A 27,831-nucleotide genomic window follows, 5' to 3' on the forward strand; every position below is an offset into this window, starting at 1 on the left:
CACCAGATAGCCGGAACCCTTGATCAGCTGACCCTTGATGGCGGTCACGCCACCGGTGATGGCCTTCACCGCCTGGAACAGCGTGTTCAGGATCGACTTCTTTAGCGACCAACCATCAAAGTGGGACTCCTCCTGCGAGAGAGAGAAAGAGGTAGAGGGAAAAAAAGAAACAAATTAAAGGCTTTGTTATCCGTGGATGCATCCTGTTGGCGCTATTGATGTCCTTGTACCAGCATGTCTGGTGGTGGTGGTGGTGCGATTGATCGTTTGAATTGCGTGAAGAGAGCGAGCGAGACTTTTTGGTGTTGTTGGTGCGAGCAAACAACACAACACCGGGATTGGGTGACACCCGGGCTTTTAAAACCGTGGGTTTGCCTCGCGCGGTTTAGCAGCGCACTGGGACTGTGCGCGCGACATACGAAACACAAACGCTGCGTGCTATGGACACATTACCATGCATGTACCCCAGCTACATAATGTTTCGTTGTCTCGCACTTGTTTTTTGTTTTTTTGTTTTTGAAACACAATCCCTCGACCACCACCGGCGCCATATGGCGTGGGCGTGGGAGCTACCGGCACTGTTCGCTAATTGAGCAGACCAATGTCCAGATGCAACACCGATCCAGATGTAGCACCAGACTGCCAGCCACTGGGACACGATTAATAATGTACACGTGGGCCAGTTAACGGTTCGCAGCGTAACCACTGCGATCGATTAAATCGTAGTGACTGTGGTCTATGGGGCTGTTGCTTATACGATACGATTAGCTCGCGTTGGTCAGCAACTATAAACCTGGGGTGCCAATAAACCATGGAATATGCTTCCTTTGTGCCATTCCCATTCTGCGCTGCTGCTGCTGCAGTAGCACAGCAGCTGCGACTAAACGCTTCATTGCATGCGCGACCAAAACACACCGCGGTCTAGAGGGAGAGGTAGGAAAGAAAGGGCGCCCGAACGACGGAAGTTGTGCTTTCTGCAGTTAACGGTCTCTCTCTCTCTCTTCCTCCCTCGATCCCCCCCCCCCCCCACGCAGGTGGGACGGCCCGGTCCCCCGCTTGGGTAAATGTAAAATATGGACCAAGTTATGATTAACCTGCCGACCTCGGGGCTCCTTTGCACCCCTTTATCGCACCGGAAACCACTGGGCGAAAAAGGGACGGGGGGGGGGGGGGGGGGAGGAGCACAGAGCCGGCGAATTGGATAACAAATCAGAATAAAGCAAAGTGCCACACTTTGCTGGCCGCCGCTTTAGCCCTGCGGCACTGCAATCCCCGTAAGTGCTTTCTGCTGACCGCTGACCAGCCCGGAGCGGTCGGTCGGTCGCTCGGTGTCGTTTCGCTTACGTGTGGTTTGTCGTACGAGTGGCCGGACGAACCGTAGCCGGCGGAGCTGTGTCCGGAGCTGCTGCCACCACTGCTGCCGTGTCCCGAGCCGGACGAAAGCGACGAGCTGCTGCTGCCGGCGACCAGTGATGCCGAGGCGGACCCTATGCCGGACAGAATGGTCTGCAAAGCACAAAAGGCAAAAACAGAAAAAAAAAGAACGGTAAAACATTAGCCAAAACCTCGCCGTAAAGGCAGCCGCCTTCATCAGGCCGCGTCGTCATTTACCTTCTTGAGACCACCGAGCAGGTCAAAGGAGCCGCTGCCCGAACCGAGCCCGGAGCGCTTGATGCGCGCCACATCCTCCTCCACCAGGGCGATGTCGGCGAGATCGGACGGATCGAGCTTACCGGTGGATGGTCGGGCACGGGCTGCCAGCGCTAGCAGCGCCACCAGCAGCATTACGGCAACGATCTGTAAACGAAAGGGATGATACGGATTAGATGGTATTTTCGATATCTTATTATCAACGTGCGTACAGCAGCAGGAGCAGCAGCAGATTCTCTGCAGGATGCACTCTGCTGCTGGTGCCGATAATGAGTCTAATCACCGCTCACGACACACTGTCAGCAAGCGACCATAAGCCCCCCACACATACCAACGGGAACAATGCGGGCTGGCTGGCTCCATCCGTACCCAATTTGCTACCGCTGGTGTTGGCGGTAACCCTTACGTCTAACCTGTTGCTCGCGTGTGTTCGAATAGGCTTCGTACGTTCACTCACTCGCTCGCATGTCCTTTACTTTCCGCTCCTGCTCATCTAACGTCTCATACTCGCCCCGAATGAGAACCGCAACAGCAGCGGCAGCAGCAGCAGCACACGAAAAGGCAAGCTGGCAAACCGCACCTTCAACAGGAGCACATCAATGGATTGGTGGCCATTGCACCCTTCCCTCCCAACCCCTCAATTCCCGTGCAATTAACCGCTACATCATCATCATCATCACAAACTAGCAAACTGTCAAAGTTCAAATAGAAATTTAATTACTTCGATTGGGGCGCACTCGAGTGTGTGCGGGTGTGGGTAACGCGAGGCCGATTAGTGCCCGATGGTCCCTGGAATGTGCCACCGCTGCGCACAGCCGCTGCAGTGTGTAAGTTCTGCGGTCCAGTTAATTGAGTTTACGGACCGGTGTGTGCAGCGGTTCTGTGCAGTTAGTTCTGCTGTGTGCACGCTGCGTGGCTAATTGAATGTCCGGCTCCGGCGGTTTGTGATGGAACACGGCCCGGACCCATCGGACCCGGATGCGGGATCGAAAAGTCCAAAGTTTGTGATATGTATTAGAGGCTGGCCGCCATTGTACCTGCCAGTCAAGGTATCTGGCGTTACTTGTCTCCTTCCGCGTCCTCTATCTCTACAAATATCTCAATTTCTTTCTCTCTCTCTCTCTCTCTCTCTCTCTCTCTCTCTCTCTCTCGCGATTGCTCTTTACAGGAAAAGATGATTTGGAACGTGGCCACGTGACCAGAGTGTGAGCACCTCGGAAACCGGAAGCACTAGGAACGTCGTCATCGTGCCTACCCAACAGCACGGATCTTTTCCGTTTGCCATACGGACAGAAGATGGCACGAAAAGGGGGTGGCGGAGGGCAAGCAGTGCCGTGGTCGATGGCGGTGATTTATGCGCCACCTCCTCCATCGCCAGCAGAGCACCTGTAGAGCACCGGGCACGCTTGTAGCACGGCACGGCACCATGCCCTGTTGTGCAGCAACGGCAAACGGCAACGGGCTCGCGCGGATCATTGAATCGCACCCACTGGCCATCCATTACCGATTTAATGCCGTTGCCGGCAGTGATGGTGCACTGTGGCTTGCAACTCGTTGCAGTTCGTTCGAAATCGATTACCCTGCCGGCCTGCCGGCTCGATCGGTGTTTCTGGCTCGTGCTGGGTTTGGGCGGCAGGTATCTCCTCGTCGGCAGTCTTTTGATGGATACCGTTTGTTTTTGCCAGAACAGCCCTGGCGTTGGCCCTGGAAAGCCTCCAAAGGTCCCCCTGGTTGCCGACCGGCGCGAGAGGGAGCAGAGCAGAACAGAACCGAGTGGGAACCATAAATTTAGTCACCCGTCTCCGTCCTTCCACCGGTCAGGCGCGAAAATCGATCGAAAACGAAACAATTATCGGGCGACTATTTATGCTTTTCCGGTTGAACAGCCATTTTATTTGCTTCCATTTTTTATGTCTCGTGATGCAAGAAAAAAAAAACACGAACAACAGCAAGTGAAGAAAAAAAAAACGGCTGCAGGAAAAATAAACTGCGCTACAGAGAGGGCCCGAATCTCGAAATGGTTTCGACAAACAACCTGCCGCAAAAGAAGAGAAACCGATTGACCGTAGCTTATGGAGGTCGGTCCGTGTGTCTCCGTTGTCACCATCGTCACCACCGGTCGGCCGGCGCTGGTCGTTAGGGCCGCAGCATTGCGCGGACGAGAACGGGTGCTTCGTTAAAATCACACCCTCTCATCCCCTGGCGATCGACTCGCTGACCCCGAAAGGGAGTATTAGATTTTATTGCGCTGTTTCACCATCGAAGAGAGGAAGAGAGAAAGTGGAGGTCTGGTGGCATGTGTCCGAATGCCCGGGGGAAAATCTTTCTTCGACCTCGGCGTGACCTTGCCCGCTTCTGTAAAACGGGTGGGTCTGCCGTTTTCGTCGTCAATTCCTGCTATAATAGGGGACCATTACCATACCCGGTGAATAAGTCCGGGTCCTTCGAATGGGAGTGAGTGTCCTTTCAGCTCCCCTAGCTGCGGAGCTCAATTGCAATCTATTAGCGGCACAGTATAGAACCGGATCGAACCGTTCTTGAAGCAAAGAGAGCGCTAGACTGTGCTCACACTGCAAGATATCGCCTTAAGGAATCCGCTCCGAAGTCGGAACGTGGTCAAGGACTTTATTATTCGTCAGAAGTACACACGAGGTAGCCGGCGCTTGGGACTTGGCGAGGATTCCACGAATTTCCACGCTCACTAGTACTTTAAACGCGTTCCTGGTGCACGAATCTAGTCATGTAGCGATCGCGAAGCGACGCGACAATCGCTAAACAAGCCCCGAACACACCGGAGCACTAGCACGCAGCTGCCTGGGAAGGATTGGAACTGCAATAAACAAATCCGTAAGGAGACCGTGGCCAGGACACGAGGCTTCTACCACTCAGCCAAGAATCCTTGCAGCCAACGTTAAGCACAAGCGCCCGGGTGGCTCAGCGTGGCTCAATGAACACCACAGAACCTTGCTCAGTGGCGTCACCGGGATAGCGGGGGGGAAACTGCAAAGCAAAACTTTTCCAGATATATGCATTGCACGATGCGTTTCTCCGCGTGAGCGAACACGCCCCGCTAATGACAACTGCTTCTTCTGTAACTCTTGCCCAGGACAGCCAGAAACAAGGAGTAGAGTTGCGCAGAAGTAGTTCTAACAACAGCAGCAGCAGCAGCAGCAGTAGTAGTAGTTTGTTGTGCTTGGTAACGAAAAAAACAAACGAGGCCCTTCAACGCCAACGCCTGGCGTAGAAGTGAAGATTAATGCACGCGCGAAACCTCAACTACCGTTACCGTGGCGGTACGGTGTCGGTGTAAGAAAGTAGTTAAACAGTTTCTTCTGCACGCTGCCCCCTCGACAACCTTGTGTAGGACACTTTTGCCCGAATTTTTTTTTTATAGCGCAACACACCAACACCATGGCGTGTGTGCTTGTCGGGTGCAACACATATCACGCCTGATGGTTGCCGGAACTTTGCAGCTATATTCGCAGCACCGGTCGGTTCGATGTTGTCGCAATGTCGCTGCTGCTGCTGTAGGGCTGCTGGAAACGATGAAATATATAATATTGCATTCCAACGCCACCCAAACTCCCTTTTCGCGATACAAGTCCTTGGGGGGATGCTTCTCGGTATCTAATCGTATGGATCAGGCGTTGAGTTCCGGCTGGCATGCATGGATTAGGTGTCCATCCAAGGCGGGAAACATAAATCGGTTGCTATTGCTTCTTATCTTAATTTATGCTTAAACACCCTTCCGTCCGTACAACGTCACGAACACACGCCATCGCTCGTTCGCCATGTGAATTTGTGAGTAGGAATGAAACAGTTTAACTTTGGGGCAACAGCGAAAGCGAAAGAACAGGATAGTCCTGGACGCCTTCCTATCCTCGAGAACACCCGTGCGACGACGGTTTTCCGATTTCGGCTTTCACTACCAGCGCGGGAAATTGTTTTCCTCCGATCACAATCCCACTTCAATTCGCTTGTGTCTCCTATGTCTGCCGAGCCGAACGCCGGGGAGGGAGGAGTTGAAGGAAATGAACATTCCGATTGCTGTAATTGCTGTTGCTGCTGCTGTTGCAACCACCCATCAGCTTGATTGATCATGGGTTGAGTAGATGGAGCCACGATGGAAGGATATGGGCAAGCGGAAACGAGAGCAAAACTTTTAAATACTTTTAGCTTCTCCCTCGCCCTCCGTCCTGACTCTTCGGCAACCGGCAACCCCCGCCGGAGACGGGTTCCAGACACTCCTGCCAAGAACTTACCGGTCACCGTCTCTGATCATTGCGCCAAGGCACGTACGGCCCTCGCCCCGGGGGCACAACCGATACACTTTTCCACTCCCACTAGCCTTCTCTCTTTCTCTCTCTTCCTTTTCCGTTCTTATTTCTGTCCGGTCTGTCGGAAGAAGTGTCTTTGGTTCGCCTCGCAGGACCATCGTAATGATAGCAATTCGCAGATTTACGTACCAGCCACCACCAAGGACCAAGTGGACACCCTGGACCCGGGGGGCCAGTGCTGACCATACGGACGAGCAGGAGCACTGTGGACCAGCGAGTGAAACCCAGCAGTAGCAGCACCCCAGCAGTAGCACTATCCATCGTCCACGCCTTTCAACAATTGGATCCTCGAGCGATTTACGATTTATACGCCCGCGTGCATGTAAGTGTGGGGTGTGTATTACGGTGCGTGGTGTATTAGTAGCACCAAAAACAACACACGCACATACATACACACATACACATACAACATTGTGGTGCAACAGTGGCAGTTGGTTTGCTAATTAATCTTCTGGCGAAATGAGAGCTCGGAAGACAAACACTCGAGAAGCGCTCAAGGCGAAAGGAAGCGGCGTGTCTCTTAGGGGGGGGGCAGGCCCCCTACAGTGATACATCAATGTGCCAGCATCAAGGGCCTTCCTGCGACTCTAATGAGACCAGAGGGCGTGCGCGCGCCAGGGAAGCAACGGTGTGGAAGGGGTGATAATTGCTGATTCGAAGGTATTCGAGTGCTGGCGCCGGAGTCGGAGTTTCTTGAGGGGGAATGCGGAAGCGGAGGCGTCCCGGTGGGGCCCATCGATCTCACCACCGTTATTATCCCTCCCCCGCCACCCTCCAAAAACCAACAACCAACCAATCTTTGCCTGGTTTTCTTTGGTTCCATTCGTCCCACGGGCCCAACTGGCATGAACTGGCACACTGGTCATAGCCGCGCCCACTTGTGCGTTAACCGATAGCGATGCGGGAGCCGTGCGGATGTCAACCACCGGAACACCGACCGGTTTCTGTGTTTTGTTGGTGCAATGAAAAGGGCGGATTCTATTAATCGGCTTCATCCCCCTTTTCATCTGCTGCGATCGACTTGTGGTTTTGGCATGGTAAGGATTTATTGCAGGCTGTAGGTGCTGCTGGCTGTAGCAACAATCTAGTGACCCAGATCGAATCGTGCGAACGTCTCATCGACAACCATAAACCCTCCAGCGAAACGCTGGGCCTGCGCTGAGCTTGCTGAGGTTCTGTGTCAACCGAATTCGATCACAGGACTGCTAGGAGCCACTCGACTTGGCTCGGCAAACAGCTTTGAATATCTCACTTTGAAGTTGCTACATGCTTGATGGCACCGGATGGGCACCCGCTCCCCACAGCTTGGAGCTACAAACAAACAGAAGCATTTGCTTCTGGTGGTGTTGTTTGAGTTGGGAACGTTGGCGATTTCGGCGGAATTTTAAATTCAATTTGCAACCCCCATCCAGCATCCAGCACCGTTCTCCATCTTAAAGCTTTTCCTCTGGGGGATTGACATCGACGTGACAGTGACGACAGGACGACCGTCCTCTTGGGAATGCAAATTGTACCGTGCACCGAGGAAATGCATCCATCTGCCCCCCCCCCCCCCCCCCGGGCCTGCAAATCAAACGAAATCGATCTTAAGCTCGCGAGCAAACGCTTCCTGCGACGCAATTTCCCAGTTTTCTCGGGACGCGGCGTGGAACGGAACGCATTTTTATTGTTTTCCACTCCCCCGCCCTTACTCCTTTCGTCCAATCTTCAGTTTTTCGCTCGTTCGATTTTTCGCTGGCTTTGCTGCTCCCGGGAACATGCTGATTGCGAACCGCACTGTGGCACTGGCTTGCGCTTTGCATAATTGATCGCTCTCCCTCCCCTCGTCAGATTGTTTTGCATTGTTTGCTACATTTTTCGAGCACAGTGTCAGTGTTTGGTGCATTGGGCCGTGGGAGGGCCACTGTTTCGGCTTTCGCCGTAATTGCTCCACGCGAACTGACGAGCGCACGCGTTGCATTGGCAGGAAACATCCAATTTGGGGTGCAGTCCAGTCCAGCAGCAAGCCAACAGCAACGGCACCAGCAACAGCATCTTCTTGATGAGGGTCAACGACATCAACGCTGGATGCTGGTTGCGCCAGATTTGCCAGCTCATTTCTCGGCCACCAAAGTGAAAGACGCGCGCGCGCGCGCGCGCCACGTGGCGTCAACAAGCGGCACTTGCTGCGCCTTTCACCCCTCTACAATTGGTGTGTGTGTGTCTGGGCGCGTTGCGTAATCCCAACTTGGCAAACGGTGATTTGCCGGGTTCCTTTCGCCATCGCGGTCGCCCCCTCCGAAAAACCGCAACCCCTTCGAAACTTCTGAGGGGTGAAAGTCGTGGAGTGATCGTCAAGATCGTCGATCGAATGCATTAAAGCGATTTATGGTATGATGGCCACCGCGCCCACTGGACGATATGCTCGGTTGCAACCCTCCCGGAGAGGGGGCGGTGCACCTCTCCGTCCGTCCGCTAGCCGCTTCTATTGTTTGGCTGAAACGGGGTTTGTGTTTGTGCTCTTGGATCCGCGGTAATTGCACCGTCGTTTGTTCGCCGACCAACACTCGAAGTTACGCCATCGGCAATTGGCGTCGGCATTCATCCCGAAAGGTTCCACGCGCTTCTCCTTTTCTCTCTCTCTCTCTCTCTCTCTCTCTCTCTCTCTCTCTCTCTCTCGCTCTGCTTTTCTGCTTGCAGATCTGTCAGCAAAACTCAAAACGCGACGGGATCGTTGGATCATTTTGGAAAGTCAGTCAGACACACCGCGGTAATAATGATCCCGGGGCACAGGAACGGTTGAATGGTCGCGCCCGCGTCACGCAACGCCTCGGAAAAGGACAACCCTTTGTCGGAGGCTACTTGGCATCCAAAAAAAAGGGCATTTTGTGTTGGGGTTGCTGGGGGGCATATTGCGTGATATTTGCGTGTGTAATGGTTGGCATCCTTTGACTGGATGTCAAAGGCGATTGAATCGAGCGCAGTAAGCGCTTCCGATTTGCTCAATTACGGCACCCCCGGGAGCGCAATCTGTGAAACTAGCGTATCATTACTGTCAAACACGTGCTCACACAAGCACGCTGCTCGCATACTCACGCAGGGCGCTGCTGCAACATAAAGGAGCCCGTTTTTGTGTGCCATTCAAGCGATCAGCTCTCGGGGCCCACAGTGCAGACCGGTGCACGAAACGCTACTAACGTCGAAACGATTGAAAATCCCATCCGCAAACCTCCTCAGAAAACCTTCCACTCCCCCACAGCTCCTTACAAATCGCTCCAGAAATTCCAGGCTCGCCTCGTCGACGATATTGGCTCAATTTGGGGATGGGGAGCGCGCGCGCGCGCGCCCAGCACTCGAGCTGCTGATACGACATTTCGGCGAGGATTTCCAGCAGCATCCAGCATCGTGCAGGGGGAATGCAAAGGGCACAAGCACAAACAAATCACTTCGCGACGGCTTACACGCCCGAGAGCTGACACACAAACCGGATGCCACTCCTGCTCCTGTTTCTCCTCCTCCTCTTCCCTAGGATGTCCTGGCCTGGGTTCGACTGTTTCGTTTGTGCTTGTATGAGTGTCCGACCGGTGATGCAGGTTTAAGTGCAAAATTGCTTTTGCACCAGGCTCCAGGGTGAGTGTATGGGTCTGATTGCAGCGTTAGCCGATGCCGGGGCAATCGCAATCGCAACCCCACGATTCGATTGGCTGGCGAGCAAGCAAACCAAAGGAGCAATCCAACGCCAACAAAAAAATCAAACGAAAAAGAAGAAGATTGAAAGGAAATCCAGCGAGATTCGGAAACTCGCCCCAAAAAGGAGTGCCGACGATTGCCACTACCAGCACCGGGCGGTGGTACAGCTTGAAACCAGCTTCAAAACGGCACAGAACCAATTGGCACCTAGGAGCACACCTGAGAAAGATGCCTGCTGCTGATGCTGCTACTACGCTGCTAGTGACACACACGAGCGCATACACGGTGGAGGCAGCAGGTGCCAGGTGGCACGGCAAAAACAATCCACTTTCCTTCCACAACAACCGCCCCCGGTCTATCGGTTGTCGACTGTAACTCTGGCATCAACGCAAACGTTTGCCTTCGAGAGGTAATCCTTTCGCAACAACGCGCTGGACTGTTTCCGCCGGACGTGAGTGGGATGGGGTTGCAGGAATGCAAATTAAGAATCGACGGGCGGCCATTGACCGTTGTGTTGGAAAACAGAAGCAGAAGAAGAAGGGGTGGTGGAGGAGGTGCATGCAATTAGATGTGATGTACGCTCGCTGGATTGTCAATCAGGAAAGTAGTCTCGCTCTCTCTCTCTCCCTGTGTCACACACGCAGTTGTGGCTCTCTGCGAATACTCCAATGACAGCTCTAAATGCAGGATGGAGAGACTGATTATATTGTTTTTAATTCCCGCCCGCAGCTAGCGCGAGACTTTTCTTTTTTGTTTTTCTTTTTTTCTTTTTGTTCTTCTTGCTGCCACCGCTGCGCGGGACCTTATTTTCGAGAGTATGTTTGTCGCCTCCTGTCTACCCCTTCCCCATCGGTTAAGGATAATGGAGGGCTTTGCATGCCAGATCAGAGCCACTCGCAGCCTTTCATTTGCCAAATGAACAAAATCCCTGTTGTTCGCTGTTGCATTCGCGGTTAGATGCTCAACCTCAAAGTGTGTTTTCCGCTGCGGCCCACGCACACACTCTCTCAGTGCTTTCGGTGTCAATTCGACAACGACGGCAGGGCCACGACGCTGCACGTCTTTTTAAGCTAACCCAGCATTCGCGAGACCCCTTGAGCTCTTGCACTATCTTGTGTTTGTTGGGCAAACAGCGAATTCATTGACAACAGCTCCACACTCAGCCTGGGGATCCGTGACGGACCACCATCATCATCATCACACCACCCACTTTCTTCACAGCGACACCAAAGTGTAGAGTACAGAGAAGGTGTGAAAGACGCGGAGAAGCGAAGTAGTGGTCGATGGCGGTGCGGAAACCAAAGTGTCAATCATCGCGTTAATTAATTCCAAAATCCAGCTCGAAACGCATGTGCCGTGTAGCTGTGTGTTATTTTAATGGAAGGTAGAAGGCGCAGGCGAGGACCACCGATGAACATCGTTACGGTTCCCAGGGAGCCGTGACACGTTTTGCGCAAACCGTTTTTCACTTTCATCCCCAGACCAAGCTGTAGAATGGAAGGTTCCCTTTTCTCCCCTTTTGCTTGATGAATTTTCTTTTCCGCTTTTGCAAAGGACTGCACTCCACACACCATCCGCTTTTCCGATTTAGTAAGTAGTGTCTGCGAGTTCAATTAACACGCACAAAGAGAGAGCAGAGAGAGCAGACAGCAGAGAGAGAGAGAGAGTGAGAGAGAAGGGAAAAATAAGGGAGAGTGTCGTTGTGTAGTTGTTGTCTTGAGGATGATAAATTGTGTCCTGTCACGACGCACTCACCGACCTGTTCAGTGGCTGTTCAGTGACATACCAAAAGAACCACAGTCAGCCGATCGATCGAGCTGCTTCTAGGCCACCCCTTCCACCCCCTCTTCACCTCATTCAACCGCACCACATACGCACACCCGGTGTTGACCGGAAGAAAAACAGTGTAAGATCCTCTCACCAACCCCTGTTTCACCCCCTTTCAACCCCTGTTAAAATACTTAGAGAAAGGAAGAAAAATGGAAAGTCACAGCACCCCCCCCCCCCCACGCTCCTTTCCTCCAGATCCTGTCGCACACTCGCGAAGCAACGCAATCAGTCATAGCCGGCTTTCAGGCTTCCTTGAGTGGACCCAAAATTGGGCGGGCAAAAAAAAACCCCAAAGAAAAAAACTAACAGGTAGACACACGCGCGCACAGAAAAACATCCACCGGCACTCTCTGGAAATGAAAAATCCACCCAAACCCGCGCGGACTTTCAAAAACTACCTGCTGCTGCTGCTGCTGCTCTGTGGCTACTCATGGGCCGCATTTTAACCGAAAACTTTTCACAGGACAGGTTCCGGCTGAAACTTTCGGGTGCAGGGGGGGGTGAGGGGTCGTATGCTCTGTTTGCTGCCAACCAGGACCAACTTTCTGCAAGCGGCCCACCGTTCCAGTTCGGTTCTTGGTTATGAAAATGCGTTGCTGCATCGCCTCCAAACGACGATCCTGGTCCGGGGGGGGGGGGGGGGGGGGGGGCTCGGTGCACGATATCGACAGCCAGTGGCAGTGTACTCTATATGCCGAGTCCTCTGTTCCCTCACGGTCCCTCCTTTCCACTGATCATAATCATTATAGTTATCGTTGGACCACTCCACTGAACTACTAGTCTCTCTCTCTTTTTTCCTTTTTTTCCCGTTTTTTTCTTTCTCTCCCTAGAAGGTTGTCCGGAGCTCAAATTCAAGAAGCAACCACCATCCATGGATGGTTTGCGAGCTCCCGCGCTTCTCTGTGTCTGAGAAAAGGTGCCAGAAAGGCAGAGAAGAAGAAAGAGAGACCTATAAAACCGTCCGGAAGGGGTTTCGGATTTGATTAAAAACCCAATTCAGTGCATCAAAGACATTAAGAGCTGAAGCACAGGATGGGAGGACGATGGAGGTGGACGGGGGGGGGGGGAGTGGGGGGGGCTCCTCAGATGTGCGGATGTGGCCGTACAGCGACTTCAAATGGCCGAAGAAATCCGGTTATCCGGTCTCGTCCCGGAGATTATCTGGAGACGTGTGGGCAGCGCACTTACTGCTGCTCAGCATCAAGCACCCGGGGAGAGCCATACGCCATCCTCTTCTAGTGCTCGTGTGCTACTTTTGCTGCTGCTGCTGCTGCTGCTGCTGGTGGTGGTGGTGCATGTGATGCTCAGGATCATGTTGCCCCAGCCCGGCAGGCACGGGAGTGGCACGTAACAAATGGTCTGCACATCACACAATGAGGTTTCACTTACGATACAGGAATGCCACGACAGACATATGTGTGTGTGCGGCCATTGTTCTTGGTGGAAACGGTATTGATTGGAACGGAAGGGCGCAAGGACGAAATCGGAATGCACCAACGATCCAACCTGTTCCTAGCAAGCAGGTTTCGTCCCCAAGGAATCATTACCATGCCTTCCACATGCCGGTCATCGAGGATGGCACTGTTTTCGTGAAGCTTCCATTGTACCCGCTAGAAAAGGGGGGATAGAAACCCCAATTGAAACAGCTTACTGTGTGTACAGCGCTACACACGCCAACCAAAGGTCTCAAAAGGGGATCCTGGAAAGGGTTTTCCTTCTTATCCACCGGCTCCCCCCCACCGGGAGGACGGTCATGACACAAGACACGACATTCCGTGCCCCTGTGTGCCGGGGCAACGACGACGACGACGATGACAGCGAGTGCACCCATAAGTGTCATCCCACACGGACGAACGGAACCTAGCGCTGCACTTTGCATGACGTGCATGGCGCGCGAGCGCGTTAAAAACGGAACGCGAAACCCCGGCCGGCCCCCCCCCCCCCCCCCCCCCCCCCCCCATGCGATAGGGCAATAGAAATGGTGCATTAAGAAATGTGCTTCGGGACGGGACCGACCATTATTATCCTTTCGGCGTCGGGTTGGCCCATTCCGGGCCAAGACTATGGCCATCGTTTGATGGGGATTTATCACTCTACCGGGTACTAGACGAGTTCACTCTAGCACTCGCACACAATGGCAGCAGCTGCGCAGCGTTAGATGCCGCTCTAGATTGCCGCTGGAGTGCTGGACTTCGTTTCTTCCACACCAGGCAGCACCGCCCCTTGGAGCACGCTCTGCCAGTTGTACTGCACAGCACGTGACACAGGGAATAGGGGGAGGGAAAGCGGAGGACGCAGCAAAAATCGAAGCAAATCCATCGCCATCGAAACTAAGCTGCTGCTGCTGCTGCTCGGTGCTGTCCCAGCTGGAGATTTGCAAATTGTCTGTCGTCCCCCCCAGGGGAGAAGGCTGCCCGGTATTTCGGGGCGGCATTTCGGTGAAGCCATTGTTGTTGCTCAGATTGTCGGCAAGTCTCCTGCCGCAGAACACGGTCCCATGTCGTGTGGTACGATTGACGGCGCAATAGCCACGGAGACGGCTTCCAAGTAATGTAATCAGCAGCAGCAGCAGCAGCAGCAGCAGCAGCAGCAGCAGCACCAGCAGCAGATCAAGTAAAAGAGATAACAAATGAGGTGGCACACCCAACCACATAGCACAGACAGAGTCTCGGAAGTGCATACCGGGCACATTGATTTTGTGCAAATTTATGGGAATTACACCGAACGACGGACAAGGAGGAGCACCCGAAGGGGGTTCGATCTGTGTGTTCCCGTCAAATTCTCACCAGCTGTGCAAACATTTAGCTATCAGCGCACAGCACACCCGGCGCCGATGGCCAGTCGATGGGCCGAGAGACCGTGCTTGTCCAGCAGCAGCAGCAGCAGCTTGTTGCTTGTCCAGTGTCCCGTCGCTGGCGCTCCTTCGCATCCTCTCTCCTCTGGGCAACTCGACGACGACGACGACGACGACGCTAATGTATTCCAAAATCGACTCCAAAACACTCACTGCTCGCTCACCGCATCCGCATCCACAGCAGAAGGTGTCATAATGGCTTTCCGCTCGAATGATTCGCTCGCAGTCGGGCCAAAAATGCGGCTACCGGTGCCCTACCGGTGTTGACAAGCAGTAGCAGCAGAGGCGCAAAAGCGGTCTGCCCAATCACGACACCCGAGAATCCAATTTGTATTCCCTGGCAAAATCCCCCGGGGGGGGGGGGAGGGGGATGGGTGCTCGTGTGTGCGTCTGTCACCCCAAAAGCCGTGCTGCTGCTGCTGCTGCTGTGTCCACTGAGGTGTGGTGTTTTGTGTATGTTTGATGTTCTCTTCCGGGTTTAGTAAGCATTACTGGTAGTGCTTACTGCCAGTCCAGACTGAACAACTGGATACTCCTGCTGGATGGATCATAGACGCTCGCTGGAGGTGTCTGACAGACTGAGTGACTGACTGGCACCGGCACCGGGTGGCTGTCGTGTCTCGGAAGTGCTGCCCAATTGCCCGGATGTGAACGTGCCTCGGCGTGAAAGTGGCCGAGTGGCCCCCTCGTACGCGTCTATTCTGAGGCAGCAAAAGCCTATCCGGGCGGTCGCCTTCAAGGGCCAGCCAGCCAGCCAGTAAAGCACTCCAGGAGCAGGCGCCGAGCGTGGCGTTTACTTCAACAACCCCCTGCCCATTTCAACCACCCGCCTGCTGTCCGGCAGCCAACTCCCCCCGCTTATTGGTGAATTTGATTTGCTCACCGAACGACGGCCAACCGAAACCTCGGCCCGTATTCAGCTTGGCGCTTCCGGGTGTTGTACTTCACTCTCCCTCACACCATCCCTTGTGGCCGGCGTCCAGGGATTGTGTGTTGGGGGGCACAATATTGACTCTACTGCTTCACACACTCCTACCGGCGGCACAGAATACGAGACGCCACGTCCGAGCTGCTGATGCTGCTGCTGCCACGAGTTGTATCCAATCGAGTGTAACGGAGTGTGTACCCGACGTCGTCATCGACGCCATCGACGTTCTACCTTCCTCCAGGAGCTGGCTAGCTAGGCCAAACAGCTTTGTGTGCTACTGGCAGAGGCAATTCTGTAGCTCACCCGCCCGGTAAAAAAAGGGACAGCCCAACCTAGCCGCCGATACTGGAGCCACCATTTTTGGGGGGGGGGCCGACCTCAGGCGGGGGTGGAAATTCGATCTGGACGGCTCCATTTTGCTGCCCGAAACCCAACCACCCACCACGTGCGGTACTCATCTCCAGTCCCAGTGACTGATTGGCCAAAATGGAAGAAAACAGTGGTGGTGGTGGTACCGGTGACCGCTACCCTTCCCTTCCATCCCATCCATCCGCAGTGCTCCGGGCTCCGATGATAAGTACCAGCGGGTAGCAAACAGCCTGATCGTCGTCGTCGTCGTCGTCATTATCATCGTTGTCGTTGGCGACAGTGTCAAGGAGTTTTCTGCTTTCTTCCCTCATCTCTCTCTCTCTCTCTCTCCCTTTTTCTTTCGCAGTTATCTGGGCCGCTTTTTGGTATTGCTTCCGGGCCTAAGGATGAAAGACAATCACGCCAACAAACACGAACACGCGCCGGCTGCGCGCGGAGTGGTTGAACGGTCGAGGACACCTCGCGCCCAAAAGGACCTCCAAAAAGGCCCTGCCATCCATAAATCGTGCTCTCGTCTGGTGGCAGCAGAAGCCATTATTTGTCTTTCCCTGTCCCAGGGTACCCGGGCTATCCGGCTACTAGTATCTGTGTGCGTGCGTTTCCGTGTGTTACGCGTTGGTTTTACGCGCGCGAGAAAATCGCGCACGCTGTCTCTTCCGGTTCCGACAGGCTGTTTAGCGGGGGGGGGGGGGGGGGGGGGGGGGCTGGAAATCCCAACTCACTAACTGCTCGGATGGGAGAGCCAGGGCAGAGAGATGGGCGAACGTTTGGGAGCGAAAAAAAACGAGCAGCAAACTATTACTTCCGTGCCGTAGTTTAATTGAAATTTGTTTTGCTCTCGCTCGCTCTCTCTTGTCGTTGTCTGCGCTCCAGATGTTTAATCGAACCGATAGCGAGAGTAACGGGGTGGTAAAGTACACATTACGCGCGCTCTACAGCTCAACATGGCGTCAAATCAGATCGATGCGCAATGTAAGCGCGAGCGTGCTCCTGATGTCTTTAACTGATTAGATGGCGCGGTGTGGGCGAGGATCATGGCATGGCATGAGCAAGCAGTTGTCGGACAGCACGAAAGACGAACACTAGATGATTGCCCCGGGTAGAGACGTGTGTCGCAGACCAGATAAATAAAAAGGGAAAATACAAAAACCAAAAAGAAAAAACAAAACAAAAAATATACAGGAAGCAAACTCCGAGCAAAAACTACTGTCGGAAAGTGTGTTGACAGACGATCTGTGTGCTGGGGGCGTGGGCCAGCCACAGTTTTGCACTTTTGACCCCAAACCACTGGAGAACCCCCATCCCGCGTGTCACCTTTCCTTTTCCAGCCTTCAGGATACGTATTCCATTGCTGCCTCAGTTTTCCTTTTTGCTGCAGCAATGGAACAGCAGCAGCAGCAGATGTTATCTCTTCTATATATATCTAGCGAGATTAAGTTACATTGGCACCTTGGTACCGTGGCATGCTAACGCCGAGGCAGAACAGCGCAACCATAGAGAGAGAGAGAGAGAGAAAAAAAGGAAAACCCGGAAGGGTAAACTAATCTTCGCGTTCACTAAAAGGTCTCGTGCAACGAGCGAAACAGCAGCTAATGGCAGTGGCAGTGACAGCAGCACCAACTGTATATATCCTGCCATAGCACACCTGTTTGCCGAGGTGTTCGAGAAGATAATTGTTTTCCACCGTGTTTGCCCTTTTCGTTTCCTTTTGCTTCTCGGTGACCCGGAATGTGTGTGTGTGTCTAGGCGTGTTGGCCTCAATTAAATCGATGCTTTCACCGGCCGGCTCTATTATGGAGTAGGAACAAAGCAGCGATTTTAGCACGGTATTTAGCAGGCCGAGGAAAACGGGATTGCTACATTATCATGCTATATGCGCTTCCGGTAGTCGCTCATCGCTAGCAGGGCCGGGCTATGGTTAGGTGCTTTTGGCAGGATTTTCCTTTAATTTTTCCGACCCCCTTCCATTCCCAGCGTGCGAGACAAAGCGCACATAGCGGCCAGTGGGCTGGTGGTGGAAATGGAATCAGCTTCCTTCCGTTGCTTCAACCATGGCTGATGTGGGTGTGAGCGGCTTTGATCTTGTGCAGCAGCACCAGTAAATTAACGCTCTTCCAAATCTTCCGAATTCCCCTTTTCTCCACCGATGGTGGTGGTGGTGGTGGTGGCTGGCGCCTGGCAGCTAGAAAGCCATTCCGGAGCAGATGAAGTACAACACCGAGTCACCCGCACCGGCCCTCACCCTTCGTTTGCAGATTGCAAGGGGACCGGTTTTGGGGGGGTGGAAAACATAAAACCCATGTCGGCTCGGTGCGTTGCGATGTAAGCGGCTTTTACAAGATGTTCCCGAATGTTCGAACGGTAGGCCGGTTCCTCCGCCTGCCTGCCTGCCTGCCTGCCTGCCTACCAGTCTGGCTGGGCATAGGCTTTTCCGTGCGAGCCGAGCTTGCTAAGGACAATGTAACGCATTAGCAACTGGGCTGTCACACATCTGGTATCGCGGTGGCTTAGCGAGGCGACAGCGACCCGGCCTTGGCTGTCGATGATGAGTATTTTAGGCTGATTGGAAGCAGCGAATTCAGCGTCTCGATTATGAGCCTGAGGTGTTTGAGGCTTCTTGGTGAAACATAAGGCATCCCCCCTCTCCCCCAGTATCTCTCTATTTCTCTTTCTCTCTCTCTCATACACAGATACAGGAGCACACTCACATCCCGGACGATCCTGGGGAATCCCAGGGGGGGGGGAGGGAAATTCAATTTTGCAACTCTCCGGGCCGAGCAGCCCAGTTTGGCCGGTGAGAGGATTGAGGGGGGAAGGGACGGTGTGAAGATTTCACCGAAACCGATTAAAACCTCACTCACTCAACCCGAAACCGCACTCGTTAGCAACTAAGACAAACGCAGCAGCATTACTAGCTCGGTTGCTCGCTTGATTTTGCAAATTGGAATAAGATGAGAAATCCTGCCTAATGTAAAAGGAAGGGGGTAGGGCGACCAGACATTTTCGATTTGTGGTCTCACTAATTATACAAGCATTCCAGCAGGCTGCCCTGTATTTATTCCCTAGATGTATCTTAACCACATCACCGGTCTCATTCTCTCAACTCGCACTAAGCATTCGACGTAAGGAGCATTCCAGCATCGAGGATTCAATAAACTACCGAAGAGGTATCACCATTTTACTTCCAGTTTGTAGCACAGTATTTTGATTATTTATTGAGACAACACTAGGACCGACATGGATATGTTTTGGAAATATGTTTTCTTTTGTAAAATGTTATATCAAATGTTTTGTTTGTTTTCTTTATAGCATTATATAGCAGATAAAATCGTCGATAGATGCAGAAAAACATTCATCATTATATCATTTTAAAAAAAAAAAAACCCTCTATAACGTAGCACGCGGTAATGTTATTTATGGTTAAATACTAGATGAATGCACAGAAAAACCCTTCGCTCTAGAACAATGAAAGGAAAGCGTAGTGGATACGACCTGCTGGCACGCTGCCGGTGCACAGTAGAGCAACTCTTGAAATCAATTAGCGAGCGCAACAAGCGCGCAACAATACTTCACATCGATTATTGATGGTTGCCATTGGTTCAGCGGCGTAAATTGTGATTCGCGCGGCTTTCTTGCCGGTAAAGAAGAGAGTCCCGGCTATCCCTCCCCACTGCCACACCCTTTTTGGTGGCCCTTCTGCCTCTTCTTTGCTCGGATATTACGGGCTGCGCGCCCGTACCGGAGAGATGAAGACAAATATCATTTCGTACGTGCTGGCTGGCTGGCTGGTTGGTTGGCGCTGGCACGCTTCTCTCACGTTGCCCGAAGGAACAGAGGGAGAGGGAAAGCTGGAAAAGAATCTACCAACGCCACCGTATAATAGGCCAGCTAGGATGATGAATGGGCTCTGGTCGGGGCAATGCGCAAGAAGCAGAAGCAAACAGCATCACCACCATCATCCGGGAATGAATGACTTGTTTATCACCAAACGCAACACACAGCCACACATAATCGAGTGCGTGCGGGCGCGTGGCATCTTTGTCCTTTTTTCCTGTGCCTGCTCCCTTGATCCGCGGGTGCGTGTCGCGGGGTGACCCAAGGTCACAAAACGATCCCGCTGCCGAAATCGAAATTCTCACCACTCCTCCTCCCTGGCGCAGCTAGCGGTTCCCGCGGGTTTCCCGAGCACCCGAAAGTCGCGCCGAATGATGATGGTGACACAATAATATCAATAATAAGATACTGGTGACATTCGGTCATCCGCCACGAGTAAGCCGCGGATGGACCATATTTTCATATATCACCGTCGGCTGCCGGTGGCGACGATCGCATTCCGGCGATTTAATGAAGATTTATTGGATCCGGATGATGATTAGTGTCTTCCAACAAACCGATGCCGACCCGAGGCCCGGCTGTTACGGATGTCACTCCACGTACCAAGGATGAAATCTGCGGTCTGCCTTTTTGTCGAGAGCTGTGGCGATATCGATTTTCGGAGTTCACAGAATTTAAATTTGAAAATATTATCAACTAGTTGTCGTTCGTGTATGTTTGGTACACCATGCACTGTTGGGGTCACCGATTGTCGATAGCGAAAGTGAAAAAGTTTCACCCGCGAAGCCTTCCAAAATGGATGGAGACGATTGGATCATCAGTTTTTGTAAAAAAAAACACTTCAATCGGTCAAGCGACCGGTTGTATCACATGGCAGTACATGAAAGTGTTTGCACAGGAAAAAAAAAAACGACGCGAGAGAGAGAAGGCACTACGTCGTGTGCAGCCCGTGTACAAAGTCAAGTGTTTATTGGCATTAGGTTGGCGGTACATTGGCGGTTTCTTCCGGGTGCTTCCGTTTTATTGTTATTGGATTGCACTCAACGCACGCCAGCCACTGGTCTGGTGCGCTATGACCACGTCAGCGGTGGCGGGCGTTCGAGGAGACCGGAAAGGGGAGGAATTTATGTTTTGCCGCATTACCAGCACTAGACGATGCCGCAGCAGCAGGCGTGTTGCCGTGAGTAGTTACCAACGCCACGAGCATGTTGAGAAGACTGAGAACAGTGCGCAAGAAAATAGCGCAAAAAACAAACAAGCAAAATCGAGCTACCGTCATCGTCTCGTTGAAAGGATGATGATATTTCATTGCATAATTTAAAAAAATTAGCCAAGTTGTTCTCAGTTTGAGCAATAAAAAAACATTTCACAATTCTCAGTGAGAACTTTCAAGAATCGTGTGCAGTGAGCATTAATCCGTTAACATCCGGAAGCATCTAGGTGACTTCAAATCTTACTGCTCCTTTCTTCAAGACGAACATTGGGCAACAGGTACGTGCGTGCGCGTGCTTGTGCGAAAGAATACCGGCTGGTCCACCGTTGGGGGGATGAGTTATGTTTTATGTATGCTTCGTATCGCTCGGCTAAGTAGCATCCGGATGGGACCCTTCATCGTTAGGGCATCGGCATTCGGCCAATACCAATCCCGGTTCTCCCCAAAGCAAAAGCACATAAGAAGCTCGTTACACTTGTCCGGACTGTCCGGAGTGTCCGGATAAGCGCTGCCACCACGACTCCCGCCTTGGCAAAACCCAATTTGCCAATTTCGTAACATATCCTCCCTCACCGTCATCCTCTCAGCCTTCAGCCCAAGGAATCACCCCCATTTCCAACCCCCTTCACTGCGCATCAAACTTCAACGAGGACGAGCGACAGCGTAGCCGTTGGCTCCGTTCTAACCATCACCACCGCTACCCCTCGGGACGAAGGGAACGTCAATCAAATTAAAAAAAAAGAGGAAAAGAAGGATAACCTCCCACTCCACTCCCACCGGGAATGTCTATTGTCTACCAGCGCGGAGCGGAGCGAAGAGGCTCTCAGGCGGCAGATACGTTGGCGTTGATGAGATTGATACGAACTGACAGATGGAAAAGTCATCCCCCCCCCTCCTCCCGCCCCGGTGGTAAGATGGCCTTCACGAATGTGTGCCTTTGTGTGTGTCCGTGTGTGTGTGTCCGCGTGTGTGTGGTAAATTCAATTTACTGTAAGGGATCCTCAAACCTCAACTCGGTGTCCGTCCGTCGTCCCGTTCGTGCAGCAGTCGGTCGATGACGGTCGATCGATGATTATCGGGCACCCTTACCGAGCGGCAGGGGGCAGGGACGGGGCGGGAAAGCGGATGAATCACTTCCGCAACTTCAAAATCCATCCGCACCGTCAAAACGAGTCGCAGGAGAAACCGTTTACTGGATTAACAAGCCACTTTTGGCCCCCGGCTCCTGGGCTCCGGTGTGCTTATCTGCCGCGCCGCGGATGGATTGCATAACGGAATGCCACCCTCCTCCCCCTTTGAGAGGGGTTGTGGAGGGCCCTCACTCATCGCTACGCACCAAAAACCGATCCGGTTTTACGGTCTGCCGCACCGACCGTGGTGATGCAGTTCCATTCGGTGCTCGGATCGATGATTTAACATATTTTGTACCCGTCCGTCCGTAGTCCGTAGAAAGCCGTACTACTTTGCGGAACTGTCTGCCTGTTTGGTGGGGTGGTCCTTGGACATCTTCTCTTCGGGTTCCTTCTCCGAAAAAGGCTGACGGCGACGACGGCGACGACGATGTGTCCTCGAAGAAAGTGACCATCCTTTTGGGAGGAGGACGGGTTACTGGACAAAACCGGTTGCGTCCGGAAGCGGCCACAAACCGGGCGTACACGGATTGGATGGATTGCAATCGCGTGCGCCGAGCTTTCACCTTGCGCCGAGCGCCAAGGGTTCCCCCCTGTCAATACGGCCTGTTATGGCATCTCTCTCGCTTGGCTCTGAACTTGCCCGTGCTACCTCGCCCTCCCCAGCAGTTCGTTTAATCCGAGATGATGGCGCCGAACCTGAACTTGCGCGCCCATCACGATGCGGACGTTGCACAGGCGTTCGGGCCTTAGTTACATCGGTAAACTGCATTCGCTGCTCACTGACCACACTCTGACACTGGTGCGGTCGGGAGACTGACTCTAAACCACAAAATTGTGGTCCAGTGGAAGGCATCTGCCAATCAAAAAGCTCCCCAACCGACGGCAACACTGTTCAAACCACATCTCTTCAAACTGCCAGGAATCCTTCCAGCCAGCCAACCAGCCAGCCAGCCAGGATTCCGGCTAGAGTGCTGCCTGTTCATGACCGCATCCTGGAACTTCTGTACCACCTGCTGCGCATCCGGTGTCCAGTTTCTAATTTGACTAATCATCTCCCGTCCCGTCAGTGAGGTGGAAGTTAAAAAAATCGTTCCTATCGTCTAACACTTGTTGCACTGCGGTTATGGTTGCCGCAGAAGACTGGCGCGTCAAACGAACTGGACGTGCATAATCATCTGGTCTTCTTCTTCTTCATTTAGGATTTACCCTAGTGCGGCTGAGTGCCATATTGTCCAAAAAAGCTATACTTAAACACGTGTGTATAGAATAAATATAGACTTGTACGCCACGTGGGAACGTGTGTCACTGTCAGTGACTCATTTCAGTGCAGCAGCAGACCTTGCTGGCCAAAAGTTTCCAATTCCAGATGAAACTTTATCACCATATCATGGGCAAAGAGAGCCTTCTGCGAAAAGGATCTGCTGCGTATCGATTGACGAGCAGCCGGCTGCGGCGTTGCTGGGTTTGCTGGAGGAAGAGGATCAATTAGGTTGGAATTCGTTGTGGTTGCTGCCCCTCTACCTCCCTCCCCGGGGGTGGGGTGCATTACTCGTCTCACAACACACACTTGAACGAGAAAAAGACAGGGCGGAACGGAGTACAGCTTTCACCTCCTTCAATTGTGGTGGCTTGTTATTTGTTGAAGATGAAGATGAAGATGATGATGATAAGTTGGCAGAGTTACAGAGCGTGAGTGAGTGGGTGAAGGGAGCAGAGAGGCAAGGACGTGTGTGGACACTGCCGCTGCTACTGCTGCTGCTGCTGTCTGTCATCGGATGGGGTGTATTGAACTGAGGTTGATTGGTGACGTGGTTGCCTTGGTGGTGGCTCTATGATGCAAGACAGATACACAAACGCACGCACGCACTCGTTACCGTCGTCGCATTACGTATTAAACGCTCATTACCACCGCCCCACCCACCCCCTCTCCTCTGACTCCTCTGGTGGTGTCCAGGCATCGATCACTGTTGTATGTGATCGAGTTTCACCACCAGGGCGCCACGCACCGGATGTACCTGATGTGATGGTGTGGTTTCAGCGTCAGCAAACCTCCGCAGTTCGCCGTCTCTCTCATTCCCCCACCCTCCCGCTCCCTCCCGCAAATCTGTCCATTGATCGTCGCCAGGAGGACGCTACGCGCGCCGGTGCGCTGAAGCCGAAAGCATCCATTTTGTGGCGAATGCGGATTGGATAAGGGGTGCGCGAAAGTAGGCTGCGGCGCTCGGGTTGGGGGTGCGAAGGCGTAGTAAACAAGGGAAAGTGAAGAGCGTGGCTGGACAGCTGATGAGATCGCTGCTCGCTTAGTGATTTACCTTCATTTTGATCTGGATAAACGGTGCTGGCGTCCTGGTTCCTCCGCAATCCGGGTCGAGTTACACACTAGCACACACACTCACACGAACACACACTAGTAAACAACACACACACACACGAACAAATACTAGCACACGCACAAACAATAGTCGCGGCACTCGCGGTACACCGATAGCGAAGCAAACGACCACGCCGAATCACCCGCACTGTGTCGCGCGTACTTCCGGTCCGATAACAGGCCAGCGGCCGCAGCGAAACCGAAACGCAGATTACTCAGTAACACGGACTCTCCCCGGACGCCGGATAAAACGCCGATTCGATTGGCGGCCCGGTGCGACTATCAACACGAACTCAAAGGCGTATGGGAAAGTTTTGGTCGGTGATGATGGCGTACAACGCTACGGACGACGATCGCGGTCCCGGGGGTTCGGTCTGCAAATGAAAACAAAGCAACAAAGAGAAAGAAAGATTAGTGACCGTAAGCGCAAGCAATATGGAATCAGCAAACAGGAGAATAAGACAGTGAAAAAGGAGGAGGACGGGGAGGAAAAACCCCCCATCCGGCGAAAATTTATCACGGTGTGAGCGTCACTAGCGGGTGTTAAAGAAGAAAAAAAAAACAGCAACCAACCACAACACTTCACGCGCCATACGCGCACCGGTTGAAAGCGCGTTTGTCACCAGCCTGCGAATGGAAGGAAAGGGAGGGGGAAGGTGGGAGGAGGGTGTGGGTGAAAGGGTTTTTGGGGTGGTTAAATGATGATTGTAACACGCGACGAACCAAGCGCAGCTAAGCCAATGAAAGGCACGCGTCGAACTAGAGAGACGCCGGTGAGCAGGTGTCAGGTGAAAGCCCACCTGTCACTGCGGCGGCTGCTCATCTTCATCTCACTCGTTCAAATATTCAAATAATCGTTACGCTACGGTCAACGGTCGAATCTACGGTCGAACGGTAGCATTTACGGCTGACGTGTGACAGTGCGATCTCCGATCGCTGGTCGGTTCCGGACCAAGGCCAGGGCCCGGGAGGATCGACCGCGTGAACCGGCGATGCGCGGTGCTGACGTAACGCCCGAGACGTCGTCGCGGCAAACTATGCCGTGAGTGAGAAAACGAAAGTTGCACCGCAGAGTGATGCGAGAGTTACTCAACCCGCGCTCGCTCGCTCGCTCGTTCGCCATTGAGAAAAGGGTTATGGTCAGGGAGAAAGTGGCTGGGCCGGGCCGCAGCGCGCGCAGAGAAAGTGGTTGGCGCATCGAGACGCGAGCGTGGAACGCTGCAGTGCGGTTGTCTTATGCAACACGCCGGCACTCGAGGGTGGAGACCAACGATGCGCCACCTTTCTTGCTACGGGGATCCCAATCCACCACCCAACCCACCCACCCTCCCACCCCCCCCCCCTCCCCACTTCTCGCGAAGGGTTGTTTGGTTTGGTGGCGATGCTCGATGCTTGATTTGAATCCCTGTTTTGTGGTTAATTTTATCAACAGTTTTTCGCGATCATAACACACACAAAAACACATACAGACGTCCCGGGCAGCTCGCCTTCCCTCGCACAATCCGCAACCGGAACACCGGACCGACAAATGTTCGAAAAAGGGAAAGTAGGTGAAAGACCGGGCAGGGGGGTTGACCAACTCTTTCTTTCTGTTTGTTTGTTGTTTTTTTTGTGTTGTGTGTTGTGTTTCTTCTCGTTCGGAAATCTCCAGACACGCACACACAATCACACACAGTCTCACGGATAATCCACAGCGAAATCCGCCAACTGACCTGCTCCTGCTGACGATTTGAGGTACGTGATGATTGCAGATTGATCGAGATCCTTTCTTCTTCTTCCCTTTCACTTCTCACTCTCTTTCTCTCTTTCTTTTCGCTCTCAACAAAAGCACTTATGCTACACGATCCGATGCCGGCTGAACTGTCTGGCTTTACAACGCTGACTCGTGCGGCTATCGAACGTCGACTGTCTGCTCACCTGGGCCGGGCACCAGACTTTATAGACGCGCGGCGGCGTGTCGAATGGCTTGGTACTTGGTCCGCGGCGTGCACGCGCGCGCGCCCCGAGAGTGGGGCCTTCGCTTCCCCCACACGCGGACTCGGACTTCGGTGACAGAAGGGTTGGTTTTTTTTTGGCAAGCTGAGATCTAAGCCGCGGCCCCTGGCCGTTGATAGAATAGGCCGTCTCTCACCGGTCGCGCATCTTCCATATCAGCTGACTCATGCCCACACGCATTAAAACGCAAGGATAATGACCCAAGCCAGGTGCCAGCGCCAGCTTGATAGTTTTGAGTGCATTTGGGAGCAGGCACGGGAGAGTGAGGTGCTGGGGCCATAATCCGTTCATTGTCCTTGCGATAGTCGGAGGCACGGAGTGGCCTAGTGGTCATCCTTTTGGGTCCGTTGAAATGGAAGGGACCCAGGCCGATTGCTAATTAGTTAAACTAAATGACCGAGCAGAAGAGGCTTTTGGAGAGCCGGCTCGCATGTTAATTGCCACAAGCACGCACACGCACGCACTCACAAATAAAACAACAAAAAATCATCTCCACAAAGCAATTATCATCTTGCCAGCGATCCGCCAGCCGCGCAGAAATAGAAGAGGAGGTGGCAAAGGTAGTTAGACCGTCAGCTCCGTGCCTGCGCTCCGTGGGTACTTGTTTGCAGATGAGAAGCACGAAGAGGACGACGCCAACGACAACAACAACAACAACGAGGAAGACGACGCTGACGATCGCGCACACACTGTGCGGCTCTAAGTTTACCGAGCTACCGAGGGCTGTTCCGCAAGATCATCATCATGCGGTGGCTTGGAAAGCCAAATGGAAAGGATGCTCTCGACCGATACTCTACTGTCTTGTGTAATCTGCCGCAGCACGCAGCGGTTGCTCTGCATTGCAATCGCGATCAATTTGCAAACCACGACCACGTGGTGGCGTCGGCGAACATTACGTAAGTGCCTCCACGCTGGGGCTCTTCGTTGCGTTCTGCTACTTCGCCCAACGCAGAACGCTCGACGACGGTGACATCATTGAGAACATCATTCGGTGGCGAGGCGCTGGAGTTGTTTCGTGCGGAACCGGATGGGAAATTTAGCATCACTTGTTTTGGGCACTTATGAATGAAATGGAATTGTTTTAGAGTCCGAAATACATAACAATAACAAATACTACCGCAATTTGAAAAAATCAATTGGTTTCTTAAATTGTTCACAAAGATTGAAAAAGATTCGACTCGATCAAACCAGCTAGCCATTTGCGAATTTAGCGAATTGGCATTAGCGTTGGCGTTTAATAAAACAAACGTATATTATTCACGGTGAGTTTTTAGCTCGAAAACAGCATTATTAGCCGTATGGATCCTGTTAGTTACACCAAATGAAGGTATGGCTATGTAGCTTCAATATGTGGATTTTTTTATGATACTCATAACATTTGAACAAAAATGCATATTAAGCACAAAAAAAAAATCACAAAGAGGGCGTTCTTTCTCCCCTTATTTTGTCTACAGGATAAACAAAATCCCCGGGATTCTCATAGGGCTTGGTCCTGGTAGTTCTGGTGAACAGTGGCGAACGACACGCGGGGCGAGCGAGCGTGCATTCTTCGCCCTGTACTTTGGCTTGACGCGCCATCCTCCTCTTAACGCACCGAGACTGACTGGATGCTGGATTTAATTGGAAAACCGCAGACCCCGTTGCGTGC

General features: G+C 52.9%; 1 protein-coding gene across 3 annotated transcripts in view; it reads right to left on the reverse strand.

Moving 5' to 3' along the window:
- The window catches only part of LOC126569215 (hornerin), a 56,554-nt gene that overhangs the window by 8,163 nt on the left and 20,560 nt on the right, over positions 1-27,831 (reverse strand). The window contains exons 1-5 of one of the 3 annotated variants that reach the window (XM_050226177.1): positions 25,901-26,024; positions 24,130-24,562; positions 1,612-1,797; positions 1,345-1,506; positions 1-132 (exon numbers count right to left, since the gene is read on the reverse strand). The exon at positions 1-132 is cut by the window's left edge and continues 223 nt beyond it. In XM_050226177.1, coding sequence (XP_050082134.1) covers positions 1-132; positions 1,345-1,506; positions 1,612-1,797; positions 24,130-24,135 — 486 coding nt within the window. In that variant the 5' untranslated portion in view covers positions 24,136-24,562; positions 25,901-26,024. Of the gene's footprint in view, positions 133-1,344; positions 1,507-1,611; positions 1,798-24,129; positions 24,563-24,761; positions 24,892-25,900; positions 26,025-27,831 lie in introns of those variants that run through there. The other 2 variants (XM_050226159.1, XM_050226168.1) reach the window with 2 other exon arrangements.

Source organism: Anopheles aquasalis, chromosome X (genome assembly GCF_943734665.1).
Source record: "Anopheles aquasalis chromosome X, idAnoAquaMG_Q_19, whole genome shotgun sequence".
NCBI classification, from domain to species: Eukaryota; Metazoa; Arthropoda; class Insecta; order Diptera; family Culicidae; genus Anopheles; species Anopheles aquasalis.